We start from the raw sequence: 16,778 nt of genomic DNA on the forward strand, positions 1-16,778 counted from the left end.
ATACATCCACAGAAGGATAATATACTGAATCAGAAGGCCTTAAATTTTAAATGCATGGGAAGAGAAAGATGAATTGGGAGAATGAAAGTTACTTGGAGAATCTGGTGGAAGTCTGAAGGTGACCTTTGATTTGACTAGAGACTTTGGGTGATGAAGGTCAGACACTTGCTTTTAACAGGTATAAAAGCTGACTTCCGAAGTGTCCATTATTTATACCACCCAGCAGTTAAAAGCATCAGTTGTTCAAATGCATTAGTGAGGGACAGCATTCAGAATAGCATCCCCATGTGGCATTCTGTGTTTATGCACCTACCCTCTCAGCCACTTTGGAAAGGTCAGCTCACACAATACACAAAAAGGCACTTCTTTTGCTTTGCAGTGTACTTAACCAGGCCACACTTACTATCCGTTGTTACCTTATCAAATAGCTTTCCTCAAAGGCTAATTTGAAGAATACAAATATCAGATTTGTCAATCCCTGGACCAAACTCTTACACATTTACCAGCTGTGCCTCAGTTTTCGTGTATGCATACACACCCGATGTATAACATGAAGGTGTGTGCTCTCATGCAAGTCTTTTCCATAGGGGACTCTGTACATAGTTGTCAATACAATGGAATCAAATCCCTTTAGTTTCTGCTCAAGTCTTCCTAGAAATACCTTCAGACCGCTTTTGCATAACAGAACTCCCGTCTGCCATTCTGTAGTTTTGTGTTACTTTATTAGCAACACAAAGATCTAATAATTCGTCTGTCCTGTGACTATTCAACTGCAGGCCATGGAGCAAAGGATTCACTTCTGATGACATAATTTTCCTAGGAAATCAATCATATTTAGAGGATGGGATCGCCGGCGTTTCCGTTGCTTGGAGTGGGCTGGGAGCGGCTGTCCAGATCCTTCTCTGCCGCGGGATCCCTGCCCTGCCCTTGCGCCACTGGATAGTGCTTCCCATTTCTGCGGCAGTAGAGAGAGGGGAAAGGAGTTCAAGCAGATGGGGGGCGGGGGAGAATTTTTTAGGTGAAAGAGAGAAGCTGGAAAAGTAGGAGGAACGGAGAAAGATGCCAAAGAAACAGCTGCTATGCATGACCGTGTAAAAGCACCTGGGACAAGTGCTGAAACGAGGGGCCCAGGCCAGGTGGAGCCCAGGGCCTGGTGGAGCCCAGGGCCAGGTGGAACCCAGGGCCAGGTGGAGCCCCGGGCCAGGTGGAGACGGAGCTGGTGCAGAGGACCACTGGAAAGGGGACAGGCTTCCCCGCGCCCTGCGCGGCAGGGACCAGTGGCCAGCTCCAGTTGCTTTGCAGCTTGTGGTCCCTTGTCTGCCTGCTAGTGCTCTGCTGAGGCTTTGTCAGGGCCCCAGTAATGTGGCTGACATGTGGAAGCAGATGGTGGCATTCTAACCAAGGCACCACATTCTTTTGACATTTATACTTATTCTTCCTCATTCTCAAAAGACGACTAGCTCCTTATCTTTCATCCCGTGTCTCATCCTGGACTCGTTGTGTCTAGACCACGGTGCCTGGTGTTGCAAGCTCCTTCTGTTATCTCGTCGCTTGCCCTTCCCTGACACAGCAGGTCTGAGGGCACCCTTCTACACTTCTGCCTTTCCATCACCAGAGGAACACAATTCCCGGTAGACAGGCCCTCAGCGCTGAAAACCCGCCCTGTAGGTGCAGGTATTTCCCGTGGAACCATGCAGGGCCACAGGGCCAAATCATGTTAAAATTCTGGGTTAGTTTTGAAAATACAAAGTAGTTCCAGCCACAGGCTTTGAAGGAGCTCACTTAGCCTACCAACTTAACTATTTAAAGATGGCCTAAGAAAAACACTTCAAAAACACTTAACAATTTGGCTTACAAAGCCTCACGCTATTTCTACACCAAGGTCAAAGTCGTGCTGTCCTTGGACTTAGCGGCTACGCCCACGCCCGGCTCTGCCGGGGCACTCCAGGGAGGGCACAGCTGCTGCGGCCCCAAAGATCTGAAACCCCTAAGACCTGGATAGCTCCCCACGCCCTTTCCCAGGGCGCTTTCAGGGCCTCAGCGGATCGGCGCCAGGTCTTAGGTGCAGTGGAGCCGCAGTCGGGCCCCACCCAGACCCTGGACCCCGCCGGGCATCCCACGGATCCGCGAGAATGGACCGGGGACAAGCCGCGCCCGACGCAAGCGCGCAGAGGCCCCAGCGGGGCGGGCCGGGCGCAGGGGCTGGGTCCCCGGCAGGCAGGGGCGGGCCGGCTGGCGGGGTGGGGCAGAGCCGGGGCGGGGCCGCTGGCGTTTCCGTTGCTTGGAGTGGGCTGGGAGCGGCTGTCCAGATCCTTCTCTGCCGCGGGATCCCTACCCTGCCCTTGCGCCACCGGATAGCGCTCAGCAACTCTCTCGGAGGTTGGAGGCCCTGGGTCTGCGTGAGTGGGCGCCACATCGGGGTGCAGCGGGGAGAGGCGTGGCGCAGCTAACCCCCTGGAGTTGCGGAGACGGCGGGTTCTTGAGTCCTGTACAGCTGTGCGCTCTGGGGAGGGCCGGGGGCTTGGGGATGGCTCGCTAAGTTGGAGGTCTCTCTTCTCTTGCAGTCCCGCCTGTTTCTTCTTTCTTGAGCAGTCGCCATGGCACAGGTAAGGCAGTGGGGCCCAGGAGCCGCTCTGGGATTTACCAACTCCGTCAGCTGAAACGAGACAGTCCTAGCGCTTGTCTTGGAAGCCAGAAAAGTTCCGGAGAGAAGAAACTCTGTCCCTGGACCACCCCTTACCCCTTCCTAACTTCACCCCTACTGCCTGCCACTTTCCCCTGTCCTTTCTGCTTCCTGCCCAGCGTTCCCTGGAACCTGCCCCCTCGCGGAGAAGCGTGACGTGGCCGCTTTTCCGCGCGCTCTGAGTCCGCAAGAGAATGTGTAAAAGGGGAGCTTCCCCAAAATCTGGAGAGTCGCTAAAATTAGAGTCAGAGCTGGGACAGCTCATCGCAGTCACGTGAGACGGATGTGCACCCACCCTCCCCTGCTTGGCTCCTTTATCCACACCCTCTCCCCCTTCCCCGCACAAAGTTTTCTGTATTTTAATCTGTGGGTGGACACTAGATTTATTCCAGTTGAGCTTCAGTGGAGCTCTTTTTCCATGTGTTCAGCCCAATATTTACTTAAAGCAACTGTTGGTGTTTGGCAGTGATTTTTTTTAATGCCAGAATGTTGGAAGGGCTGTTTTTTTAAGTTGTGAACTCGTGGAACAAGTTCTGAATTTGCCTTGAGATTATCTCTCAGAAGTTGGTCAGATGATAGGAATACAGATCCCCCAGCCCTGTCATTAATGTTTACTCAAGGTGTAGAAAAGAAAAGTAGTAGTCTTTAAAAGTTTACCATGTGAGACAATCTTTGTGACCATCAGCTCCTAGAACACCATTCCAAACCTAACTTCACATATTGCCCTAAGTTGTCAAAGGCCAGATGCAGATAACATTTCATTTTCTTTCTTTCTTCCTTCCTTCCTTCCTTCCTTCCTTCCTTCCTTCCTTCCTTCCTTTCTTTCTTTCTCTTTCTTTCTTTCTTTCTTTCTTTCTTTCTTTCTTTCTTTCTTTCTTTCTTTCTTTCTTTCTTTCTCTTTCTTTCTTTGTTTCTTTCTCTCTGTCTCTCCTTCCTCCCTCCCTTCCTTCCCTTCCTCCCCTCTTTCCCTCCCTTCTTTTCGTTCTCTTTCTTTTTACTAGCCACAGCATTGTGGTGCAGCATGCTGATCTGCCATTTTTGTTACCCATATACCATATGAGCACCTATGGGAAACTTGAGTCCTAGCCTGCTCCACTTCTGATCTTGCTAATGCACCTGGAAGGCAGCAGATGGTTGTCCTAGTGCTTGGGCCCCTGGCACTCATTTGGGAGATCCTCATGAAATTCCAGGCTTCTAGTTTCTGCTTGGTACAGCCCTGACTTGGGTAGTGAACAGTGGTTGAAAGATCTTTTTCTGTTTCTCTATTTATCTGTAATTAAAAAAAATTATTTTGCTTATTTAAAAAAGTTATGGGAGGGTGAAGGAGAGAGCAGGAGTGTGGAAGTGAGAGAGAATTCCTGTGTTCTGTCCCCCCACAAATGGCTACAAAAGCCAGGACTCTGCTAGGTAGAATCCAGAAGCTAGGAACTCCAGTTGGATCTCCCAAGCAGTTGGCAAGAATCCAGATAAGCAGATCATCCTCTGCTGCCTCCCAGGTGGATTAGCAGAAATTGGATTAGAAATATCAAGAAGCTGGGAGTGGACCCAGAAACATTCATGTGGGATTTGGGTTTTCAAGTTGGGCCTTTATTTTCTGGGTTACAGTATCTGTACCCAGCACCCCCAAAGTTTTTTTAAACAAATGTTTTAACTGCCCGAACAATGCTGTTTCTCACTTGTACTTCATTTTTTTCATTAGGCTGGTTTTTGAAAATAGAATAAGGCTTCATGGTCTTTTCCAAGAAAAAAATGGGAAGATTGAGGCAAATTGGCAATCTTCATTAAATTTATACAGTGGGCCCATTCTTTCTTCCTCTGTTAACGCTTGCCTGTTAGCATAAACCAGCTCTCATATTACTTCAGGTGGAAAGTTTGGTTTAGGTTCTTCCCATGGAAAAAATACTTTGTGTGGAATTAACTTTCCTTCCTAGAGGAATATCTTATCTGGAGGTGCTGATGTACATGATGATTTAGCAAGCATCAACGAATGTTCCCTTTGTCCTTGCTCATTTGGTTGTTTCTTGGATTTCTTTGCAGGTTTCCCAGTGATAGCTGAAGTTTTTCAGTCAATTCCTTTTAATTATGTGGAGATATTACCCAGGATGGCAAAAAAATTGAACATGTTTTTCAGTTATGGGTGTTAACTTTCATAATTTTTTTTTTATATGTGGCAAAGAGCCACTCTTTTTTTTTCTTTTTTAAGATTTATTTTATTTTTATTACAAAGTCAGATATACTAAGAGGAGGAGAGATAGAGAGGAAGTGGAGCTGCCGGGATTAGAACCAGCAGCCATATGGGATCCCGGCGCATTCAAGGCGAGGACCTTAGCCACTAGGCCACGCCGCCGGCCCTAACTTTCATAATTTTAAAGAATGATGATAGCGTAAAGGCCTGTAGAGATACAAAACCTGGGAGATTAGTGGCTTGAGTTATAAGATTAGGTATTTGATGTCTATCACCCTATAACACCAGGACTGTTTTTGTATCAGAACCACAGTTTTTAGTTATCATGAAAATTACAAGCAATGTTTAAGAGAGAGTGTTGCATTTTGTTCCTGTTTTGTAATCACTTATCCTTGGAAACCATGAAAATGACAGTATTCTCTTTTTATTTGCAGTGTTCATTCTGATGGCTTTACATAGTTTAAAATAATACCATCCCTGTTATGATAGCATTAGTTTTGCAAAAATGAGTAAAGATTTTGGTTATTGGATCAGTAACATTTTTTACCATGTTACATTTGGTATAGCTAGGTTACATTATGTAGTTAAGAATTGCCGGACAGTTGTTAAAAGTTGCCTGAGTTATCTGTCTAACTTTCTAGTAAAATGTTTTGAATCCTCTTGTATTTTTCTGACTACATATGAATATGAATTTTTCTTTAGGTTTTTGGGTCATTTCCTCAATCATGCTTACCGTATTTTGAATTGGATTTCTCGAGAAATTGTTTTATGTCTTAGCTGGCTTATGTGTCTGTTTCATCCTACTTGGCCTGAGTCAAATTTCATTATGTATTTATTTAAGTATTTAGAAGCATGCAGATGTGTAGTGTTTGATTTGCTTGGTTGAATTTCATAGATAAATGATCCTTTTTAATACATCTTAATCTCATTTAAGAATTTATGCTATTTCTTTTTAAGATAGATTTTGAAAAATTAAATTTTTGATAATCTGAACTGAATTTTATTTATATTATTTTATTTATCAGGTTGTTTATGAAAAGTTAATATAGTCAGGGCATTAGACGTGGGATGAAGGAACACTGGGTTATCTAATTATTCACTTTTAAAGTCTCATAAGTATCAGAGGTATCTCCATAATATGTGTTTAAACTGTCTATAATATGCTTAGAAATTTTTTGGTGAGTTTGAAATTATTGTGCTTCACTAAATTACAGAGGCCCTGTGCAGCGTAAGCAGAATGGAAGCATGAGTAAATGTGAGATGAGGCTCATTGTAGAGGGGCTGACTGGATATTGGTTGCGTCTTTTTCACTTTTAAGTCTTGGTCAAATCTGAATGTTTCACAATTGGGATATTAAATCAGGACTATCTGTTTGCCCATAGCCTGTGCTGCTCTGGTCCAGTCTTTTTCGATACCTAATCATTTTGACTCCTGTTCATGTTGGATGCTGAGAGTAAAAAGCAGACCCAGGACTGATTGGTTGCTTTGGTAGCCATTGAGTAATTCCTTGGCATTCATCAAACACCAGCTGCCCTGTCTGGTATCTGTTGCCCTGAGGCTGTACAGGTGAATGAAGCTAGTTAGGGACAGGCAGTCTGTGGTTTTCTTCTAATAACTTAGAAGTTTAGCAAGGTAGAGATCCATTTCTGAAGTAAATTTTGTTCATATAAGCATCATAATGTTCAGGTATTTTACAGAGGCCTCCATTGATTTATTTTTTTTAATGAGTGTACGTAAAATTTTGCTTTAAGACCTCAGCCTTTTGAATTAGTCTTTTTAGAGCATGTAAACGTAGAAGCAGTTTATGAATAGGAAGGAATGCAATCCCAGTTGACTTCATTACTTTACATTTTTTTTTTAACTGGAAAGGCAGATATATATAGAGAAGGAGAGACAGAGAAAGATCTTTTGTCTGCTGGCTTATTTCCCAAGTGGCTACTCTGGCCCGAGCTAAGCTGATTCAAATCAGGAGCCAGGGGTTTCTTCTGGGTGTCCCAGGCAGGTGCAGAGTCCCCAACGCTTTGGGCCATCCTCTACTGCTTTCCCAGGCTACAAACAGGGAGCTTGATGGGAAATGGAGCAGTTAGCACTCAAACCAGCACCCATATTGAATCCCAGCACTTGAAGGCAAAGTGTAATCAAAGGATGCTTGTTTTGGTGTGGAAGATTTTGAGATCTGTCACTTTTTTCATAATGTGCATTTCCATGAAATTTTTGAAGATCTGTCATAATAGCATGGATTTGAAAATCATTTTGCCAAAGATAATCTAATTTTTAAATAAACTTTTATCTATTTGAGAGAGAGAGAGAGATAAAGATAGAGAGAAAAAGTCATCCCATCCACTGCTTGACTCTGCAGACACCTGGGACACTGGGATTGAGCTAAGGGAGCTTGGGGCTGGGAACACAATTCATGCAATTCAAGTCTCCTGTGGTGGCTAGATTCCAGTTAGCTGGGCCATCCCTGCTACTTCTCAGGGTCTGCTTTACCAGGAAGCTAGAATCAGGAGCCAGAACCCAGGCACCGTGGTGTAAAACATGAGTGTTTAAATCACTAGACCAAATACCCATCCCTCAACTTTTTACATGTTTTCTGTGAACTTGTTGAGATCCCCTGGAATGATGAAGATTTTGCCTTCCTGCTCTATGTCGGGTATCATTATCTAGGAAATAATAAATGAAACTAGTCTTCACTGATGTAATAGATGTATTGCTCGGTCCTTTGTATGCATTATTTAGTGCACACAATACAGTCTTGGAGGTAAGTGTTACTATTTCTGTTTCGTAGAAGATCAAATTGAGGTTAGATGGCTGGGATGAGTTGTGGGGGAAAAAGGAGAGAAGGCATTTTACTGAGAGGGTGCAATAAATGTCAACTCTGAGGGGTGTCGGTGTGAGGTCCAAGCCTGAAGGTAGCACAGCAGTGCTGGAGTGAAGCTGGGTAAGGGAGATCATGGAGCCATGACTTGGAAAGGGATGCTGGCTGGGTAGACAGGAGCAGAGCTGAAGAAGATGAATCATTTTCTAGATAATGGAGAGCTACCAAAGGGTTGCAAGGGGTTTATGTGTGGCATGCTCACATTTGTGCTTGACTAAAGATTAGCCTGTGGTCAAGGAGGTAGTTGCCTTTCTGGAGGCATCAGAGGAGTGGCAGCATGGAGGTTTGTGGAGATGAGGAGAGGGAAGCTGGACATTGAAAGGGCAATTAGTATTGTGTTGCAGTAATCCCAATGTGAATCTAAGGGCTCAAAGTAGATAGTGACTGTGAGCTTATAGATAGGAGAGATTTCAGAGAGAGAGAGAATATACAGAGGGAGAGAGAGAGCGAGCGAGCATATATAGAGGGAGAGTGAGAGCAAGCAAGAGAGCAAAGTGAATGCACAAGTGGGGTGGTGGTGCTGGCGAAAGGTCAGACAATGGTTGAGATGACTGGCTTGCTTGACTGTTTTCCTGGAGGATGCGGATTAGAGGCAGGGAAGAGTCAGATAGGAGGTGCTGAGTTTGCATTCCCTATGAAACATTTCAGTGGCACTAGCACTGTGTAGTAGCCAGCTGGGTAGTGTATGATCTCGGAGTCCTCTTTTCATCTGTATGTCCATTTGCTTCTGCGTCCTTTTGTCTCTTCCTGCAACTACAGAGGATCTGAAACTCACTTTTCTTGCACTGGCTTTGGGTCAGTCAGGTTCCTAAGGTTTATGTTCCTTGTTTCCAGTGCAAAAGGAAATGCAGTGGTGACTCTGTACACTATTCTCTGCCTTGAGGAAGCTGTTACTTGATTGTTCTGTGGTGCACTGGTGTGAATGAATTGGTGCCTGATACAGCTTTTCAGGATGCATGAATGAACATTTAGCAAGGTGCCCCCTTTCTTTTGACTTCAGTGGGAATTCATGGATGGCCACCCCTACTTGGTGGATCACTTTAACTCACCCAGTGTCACCCTCTCATTCCTGCTTTTGGGCAGCTTCTAAGGGCACCCAGATTTAGCTTTCTGTTTTGTTGGTGTTTCCCTGGGGAAGAAGACATTTTTACACTGGCAGGGAGATTTAAAGAAGCAACACATTAAACACACAGCATTCAAGACACAGCAAATATTTAAATCATGCTTATCAATTTTTATTGATTCTCAACTACTTGCTTTCTACTAGTGTGCAAATAAAATATTTTACTGTTAGTGGGTTGCTGTTGTCTCCCTGCCGCCTTATCCAAGGTTTTTTCTTTCTTTGGTTTTGATTACCATTACATCAACAATGTTCCAAAAAATATTATGATGGTATAGTGAGGAATACAGATATTTTGAGAAAGAGAGAAAAAACATTCATGTAACTTATTACAGTATATTGTTACAATTGTCCTGTTTCATTATTAGTGTTAATCTTACTGTGCCTAATTTGTAGATTAAACTTTGCTATGGCATGTACAAATAGGGCAAAGCGTAGTATGGGATTCAGCACTGTGATTTCTGGTATCCAGTGGGGGCCTTGTAACGTATTCCTCTAGGGGAAGAGGGGGATTGCTGTATTTATTTATTTATTTTTATTTTTGAAAGGGACATTTACAGAGAGAAGAAGAGACAGAAAGATCTTTCACCTTCAGGTTCACTTTCCAAATGGCTGCAGTGGCTTGGGCTGAGCTCACCTGAAGTCAGGAGTCTGGAACGTCTTCCTGATCTCCCATATGGGTACAGGGGCCCAGAGACTTTGACCATTGTCTGATGGTTTCCCAAGACATAAGCAGGGAGCTGAACTGGAAGTGGAGCAGCTGGAACAGGTGCCATGGGTTGGAGGATTAGCCTGTTCAGCCATGGCACGGGCCCTGGGAATGCTGCATTTAGACATTGTGGAAGGGAGCAAAACTAAACAAGAAGCAGCACAAAAAGTACTTAAATAAGCAAGAGGCCCATTTGAGTTTAAGGTTTTAAACTGTAACGTTCATCTTTTCTGATGGGGTTGTAGCAAGGGTAGGGATGGTCATAGAGATCTTCTGCTCTGATGTGCTGGTACCGCTCAATCTTCCAGGGTGGTTCTATTTTTTCCCCAATATTTAATTTAATTTTGAGCTACAAATATAATCTATCCTCCTTCTTGACTTAATCTCTTTGCTATAGTGAATATTTTTTTTTCTTTTTAAAAAGACTTCTTTGAAAGGCAGAGGGACAAAGAGATGATCTAAGTGCTGGTTCATTCCCTAAATGGTTACAACAACAGTTGTAGACCAGGCTGGGAATCTGGTGCCTGAAAGTCCATCCTGGGAGGCAGGAGCCTGGACATATGGGCCATCTTCCGTTGCCTTTCTAGGCTCCTTCTCAGGGAGCTGGATCAGAAGTTGAGCAGCTGGGATTGTAACTGTGCTCCAATATCGGTTGCTGGTGTCGTAAGCAGTTCATACATGGGCCCTTAACTTTTTTAGTGGGGCCTGTTATCACAGGAAATAGTATCAGGTGTGTGCATCAGGTGAGAACTGAGCTGCTCTGTCCAGTGAAGGAGGCAGATTTTGCCCTGTGGTCTCCGGCTCTGCCTATCATTCACTGGGGCCCTTTTCTGAAGCCTTTGGGAAGCTGAGCTGCTGTGTCTTTGCAAAACACCGCCCAGCTGCGTGGCACTTGCTCACCTGTAGCGGTTTGCGCCATGGTTTCTGGCTCCTGCTTAGCATCATGTGGGATGTCAGATAGATTGTGATAAAAAAACTGATCACATAGAACTGAAAGACAGACTTAAAAAAGGGTGCAGTCCTCGCCTGGGCCTCCAGGGAAAACTTTGTGTAAAGTATTTCAGGTGTGTGAATATTTTGTCATTCAAACCTGAACTTGTTATTCATGTATTATTTTTTTAATTATTTATTATTTAACTTCATTAATTACATTGTATTATGTGACACAGTTACATAGACACTTGGGTTCTCCCCCCCCCCCCATACCCTCCCACCATGGTTCATGTATTATTGTCTTGTGTCTTTAAATTCTGTCTAGAACGGCAATGCTTTGGTTGATTTTACTCATTTTGCTTTGGCATAACTGGTTATAAAGAACTTTTTAATAGAGGGAGAAAAAAGCCAATGGAATTAAAGAATGGATATTTTTGAGGCTGTGAGTTGAAAGAGTGAGTTAGATGACTTGGCCAAGTGTTGTCTAAGAATATATGATAATCCTCCTGGGAAAGTACTGATGAATTGAGGACAGAGTGAGGGTGAGTGAAGGGACAGAGTGTGTCTTGGGGTGTGGTTAGCCTAGTAAATGTGGGGACTCAGGAAACAGGGGAAGCCCTCTGTAATGAGTCACTTCAAGTCCTGTGGGCAGACAGAGTGTGTGGGTGGAGAAGGGGTTTGGGCAGGACGCCCATGCAAGCGTTCTGCCCTATGACTCACATCTGTGTGTCTCATTTGGTCCCTTGATACTGCCCCATGGCTTGCGGAGCTTTGGCATCTGACTCTGACGACTGGGAATGTAGCAAAAGTGTTTCACAATTTCTACAAAGCTCTCCAAAAGTATAACTAGCAGTGATTTCTTCCTCCTAGCTAAGAGTTTAAATTTTTCAGGACTTGCCTCTTCTGTTAGCTTTTATTAGCTTCCTTTGGTCTCTTAGGGTCAGAAAATTCACTTTGCTTTCCTGCAGATCCTTCCTGTCTTTTGTATTTTTAACCTTCCCCCCCGCTGTTAACCTTTTGCAGTACCAGCAGTTTCTTTGTAGCCTAAAAAACTAGGTCAAGGTCTCCTTTAAAGTGGATTTTGAAAAGTGTATTTTTACAAATAGTTGTTTGTAAAGTGGGGTACCATGGAGATGACCCGCTTTTTGGGTCACTCTCAAAGATCCCACAGCCAGGCTATTACTGCTGCCAGAGACCTGCTCCATCTGTGTCCAGGAGATCCTTTTATTCTTATCACTTACTGGACTTCTCTGTCATGTTAGATGTTGCTTCCTTTTCCTTTCCTCTCGAAACATCCCGCCTCTTCCCTGAACCCCACTGTGCACCACCTTCTTTGGATCTTCCTCTTGTCCTTGGGAAGAAGTGAAGTATCATGGTTACCAGTCCATGTAAGGAGTTATTCCAATATCCCTCCCTGGACCAGGCGCCATTCCTTCTTCCTCACAGCTCACGAAATTCGGCCGGCCTAGCCATCCACCAATCAGATGTAACCTGGCATTCCACCTGAATCCCACCCCCCAATCTTCCAGCCCCTTCCCCAACTCCGCCCACTCACCAATCATCCCTAGGCATTCACCTGCAGGCACCAATCCCCTGGGGACCTGCCCTCAAGCCCTCCCAATCCCCGCCCCCCATACCTTGCGGGCCTACCTGCATAAAAAGGCCCCAGGTGCTTTCTTCCCCCCTTCTTCTTCTTTCCTGATCTGCACCACCTCTACCCTGTTCCTGCCCCGTTGGAATAAACCTTCTAAGATATCTCCTTACGTCTGGTGTTTTCGACTCATGGTAAAGAACCAGGTTGCGGGAATTAACTGCGTGTAATAATATTGTAATATCCTATGAACTAGAACTCTATCATTGTTTTAAATAACTAACAGTCCATTTGCTATAGTCCTGGGTGGCTTGAGTCCTGGCCCCAGCTCGGCTGCTAGTTTGCTTAATGGTCATGTAGATGCTTTACTAAACCTTTCTAAGCCAGAGATTTTCTTCATCTGTACAATGGGTTTCACTGAGATGACCCATGGGAAGCTCTGAGCACAGCATCAGGCTCACTGCCACTAAGTAGACATTGGCCACCTTCTGGTTGTAGTTCCTGGCCTTTCCCTTCTTTTCTGCTTTAACATTTTAACAATGAGTGGTAACCTCTTACTGTGACGCCAGATTCCACCAATGTGCGCTTGCAACTCACAGGCTGCCTTCTCTTCCCATGTACCGATGGAGAGGAAGTGCAAGCTGCCACCCCTTCGCCATCTGGCAGTGGAATCATCCTCAGCGGTAGTTCCATGTTTTGCCCTTCCATTTTGATTGCCCTGCCTTTCTTTGGATTTTCTTTCTCTCCATAGTGTAATTTTTAAGTAGCCTTAATTGCCTCCACTTTTCTAACAAATACTTACTTTAGTTGGAAGGCAGAGTTAGAGGGAGAGACAGAGCAATCCCCCATCTATTGGGTGAGTTGCCACATGGCTGCAGTAGCTAGGCTAGGGCTGGGCCAGGTTGAAGGCCGGTTGAAGCCAGGAGCCAGAAACTTCATCCAGGCCTCCCTTTTGGGGAGTAGGGGCTGAAGTTCTTAGGCCATCTTCTGCTGCTTTTTCAGGCACATTAGCAGGGGGCTGGATCAGAAGTGAAGCAAATGAGATGCCAGCACTGCAGATGGTGGCTTAATCGACAATGCCACAGTGCAGGCCCCTTGTTTCCTCTTTCGTCCATTGCAGCCAGGGACATGTATAGTGCAGGGTTGCTCTATTGTCCCCAACTCTTCCATCCCTGAATATCCTCCCAGGCGTCTCCTATTGCCTGCCGGATGATGTCTGTACTTCATAACATGGCTTGTGTACTCCTTCTCTCACTTTACCATGATTCCCCTTGTTGAATTGTCTTTCTAACCTGACTGCATTTTCCCATTTGTTGAACTACTTAACCCTTTATCCAAATTACCAGATCTTTTTTTTTTTCCTCCCATGTTTTGTTCTTCTATGAATGCTAAAACAATACTCTACTCCATGACTCTGCTTTCCTGAACCACCTGAAAAAATTGCTGGCAACTTTCAAGATTTTTGGAAGTTTTTCCAATTGCTTCTGACCCACCTTTCTCAAATCAACACCCTTTTTGTGTGTTCACCTGACCCTGATTCAACCTGAGTGCATACTGACTGCACTTGATTATGAACATCCTGGCCATTTCCTCTTTGACTTAGGCATCAAGATATTTTTTTTTCAAGGCTGAGTACGATGCTTGGCATGTTGAAAGGCATTCTAAAATAGTTAAGACAGGCATTTGGCACAGTGATGAAGTTGCCACTTGGGATACCTGCATTCCACATTGGAGTGCTCCCTTCAGGCCCTGGCTCCCTCACTTCTGATCTAGCTTGCTGTGAATGTACATCCTGGGAAGGAGCAGATACTTGATAAGTACTTGGGTCCTTGTCACCCATATGGGAGACCTGGCTGGGGTTCCAGGCTCCTGGCTGCAGTCTGGCCTGACCCTGAGGAGTGAATCAGCAAATGGAATACAGAAAGTCTATGTCTCTCTTCCCTATTCCAAATAAAATGCACACAAACACACAAAAATTAAGAAGTTCTTGAGTGAATGAATACATAGGTGAACTATAAGAACAGCCATTCCTAAGTGATCATATTTAGTGAACTTGTGGTATTTATCACTTTTTCAGTGGGCATTTCCAGTGTTGTCTTTTTAATAGATTTGAAGTGTTCCCACTAAAGAGAAAGTTGGATGAGAGAAATAACATTCCTAACCCATGCTGAGTCTAAAGTACCTTCTTCTAAAGTAAATTATCAGTTTCTCTCCTAATCCTAGGTCGTTTTAATCATCTTAAACCATAAGAAATTATCAGTATTCAGCCATTCAGTTTCATATGACTCAAGGTCTAGAACTCATAGAAAGGACTTCACGCTTCTTTAGAAGGGCGAAAGTAGAGGCTTGCCGGGCTGTGGATGGATTTCCCACTTGGTAGAATGAACTGCTCCAGTTTGATTTCATGATTTCTCCATGAAATAAGTAGAGAAGACTCTCTCTACATTTCCCTTATACTCTTCCCCCCACATTTTTTTCCCTAGTTGATCATGGTTCTTTGTTTAGCTGAGGGACGGAGGGAATGAAAGTTTCTACCAGTCAATAGCCTTGGCAGGGGCAATGTGGGCAACATTGCTTCTGCTTTTGGATTGCGTCCATTTGGCTCATGACTGTAATACATAACCTGTGTTAGTTGAGGTCATGAGGAACTTTGTTAGGTTAGGTTTAACTTTGTCAGGTGCCTGTTGAGGGGGAAAGAAGAGTATCTCTACTCCTTGAGCAAGAAGAGAGGATACTGTTAAAGAAAAAAAAAATGATTCTGACACTTAATAGCCTATTTGTGATTATATTGTAAGTCCTGGTTATCAAACTGGAGAGAGAGATAAGACTGGACTGTGAATGGACTGTGAATACAGCCGGGATATCTGGGGATTCATCACTGATGAGCAATGTGAGGGGACATTACCAAGGGGAAGTATCAAGAGCAGGTGATGCTTGCTAATCTGAGTTAACAGAATTCCTGCTGAAGGCAAGCCTGGTGATCACATGTCTGGGATGGGGGTTAAGGGCAGTGCTTACATGTCATGTGGGGGCTGTATGCCACTTGGGCTGCTGTCACAGAACAGAAAGGGTGATGTATATAAAAACATAAATTTATTGTTTACAGTATTGCAGACTAGAAGCAACAGAGAGGACATCAGCCCAGTTGTGTTCTGGTGAGGGCCTCCTCCTTGGGAGTGCTACCTTCTTGTGGTGTCTTCAATTGGTGATGGACAACAGCAAGAATCAACCCCCTGAATAGTCTTACAAGGACACTAACTATGTCATGGGCCTTGCTCTCTTGACCTCATCTTACCCCGATGATTGCTCAGAGGCCTTACTTCCTAATACTGTCATATTGTGGGGCAGAGTTTCAATATATGAATTGTGGCCAAACATTCAATCGGTATTAGAGTGTGACACCCTGTGAAGTGTATGTGGTATGTTCTCTTCACTGACCTAGCAGGATTCTTGCTATCACTGGGCCAGGCAGTCAGAGCAGGTCCAGGATGAGAGCTGCTTGATAAGAGGGTTCCCAGGAGCCTGTCCCAAGTTTGGCCGAAGAGGGTCTGTCACTTTTTCCTGGAGTCATGAGTGTGAGGAAGCCCTTGCGGAAAGATGCTCACTGAGCTGACCTTTTGTGCTGTGTCCTGGGGAGATACTTCCCCATGGCTCTCTCTCTTAGAACCTGACTGATGTTATGAGGTTGTTGATACATGATGTTATTGAAGGCCAATGTCCAAAAGTGACTTTTCCCCTTAGAGGCGATTGTGTTTATATGGGTGCATAAGAAAACACTTGACTGTAGGACCAGAGGCACATTTTAAACCCATCTATCCTTTAAGCTGTTGGCTCAATTTTAGATGGTATCTTAACAGGAGTTTTGAAAGAATTAAAAAAGAACTTATTAATAAAAGAAAATGCTGGGAGCCTTCTTTTATAAGAAAAAAATGATGGCTTAGTGTTAAAAAACTGTTTTGACTACATACATAATGAATTCTGTGTGACAGGAGACCTTAAAAAATCTTGCAGTTTACGTTTATGAAGTCCTAACTTAAAAGATTTAGATTCCTATGGCACATAAACTATCAAACCTCTTTTCAGACTTTGCTGAGTTAACTGTGATTGAAAGATAAGTTTATTTTTGTACAGAACATTTTTGGACTCCATGATTTTTTATGGTATATTTTATGACCTTTTTCAAGACCCTTTACATGCTTGGATTTCAGAAATTGTTTTGCATCAAGATACACTCACTGTTTATTTCCATTTTTTTCATGAACTTCATGAATTGGCCTCATCCAGAAGCCGAGGACGCAGGTGGTCATCTGCACAGTGAGGGTGTTGCTTAGATGTTGCGTGCTTAGGGGTGCAGCATCAGCTTTGCAGACGCTCCTTCCTGCTAGGCTGGAGTCAGGAGGCAGACCTGCAAGGAAGCGCCTGTGTCAAGTGAGAGGTGTTGCTGGGACATGATCGCAGGAGCGACGCCTGAGGGAAGGGGAAGCCAGCCTTCCCACTAATGGTGCTATCAAGTGGGATGTGGCAGCGCCACCATGCGCTGGCCCACATGGTAGAGGGTTCATTTCTCCTTTCCACTGGGGTTAGGAGTGTTATCAAGTGACATGTGTGTTTAAAAGCAGAATGTGGCCCACCACAGTGGACTTGCTGTTTCTATGCTGTGTGTTGTGTCCCGCTGGCAG

General features: G+C 44.5%; 1 protein-coding gene across 1 annotated transcript in view; it reads left to right on the forward strand.

Annotated features, from left to right (window-relative positions):
• Positions 1 to 2,339: 2,339 nt before the first annotated feature.
• ANXA5 (annexin A5) overlaps positions 2,340 to 16,778 on the forward strand; it is a 32,618-nt gene continuing 18,179 nt past the window's right edge. Inside the window, exons 1-2 of the mRNA XM_058666902.1 lie at positions 2,340 to 2,399; positions 2,565 to 2,606. Of these exons, the coding sequence (XP_058522885.1) occupies positions 2,598 to 2,606 (9 nt within the window). The 5' untranslated portion in view covers positions 2,340 to 2,399; positions 2,565 to 2,597. The remainder of the gene's footprint in view (positions 2,400 to 2,564; positions 2,607 to 16,778) is intronic.

Source organism: Ochotona princeps, chromosome 7 (genome assembly GCF_030435755.1).
Source record: "Ochotona princeps isolate mOchPri1 chromosome 7, mOchPri1.hap1, whole genome shotgun sequence".
NCBI classification, from domain to species: Eukaryota; Metazoa; Chordata; class Mammalia; order Lagomorpha; family Ochotonidae; genus Ochotona; species Ochotona princeps.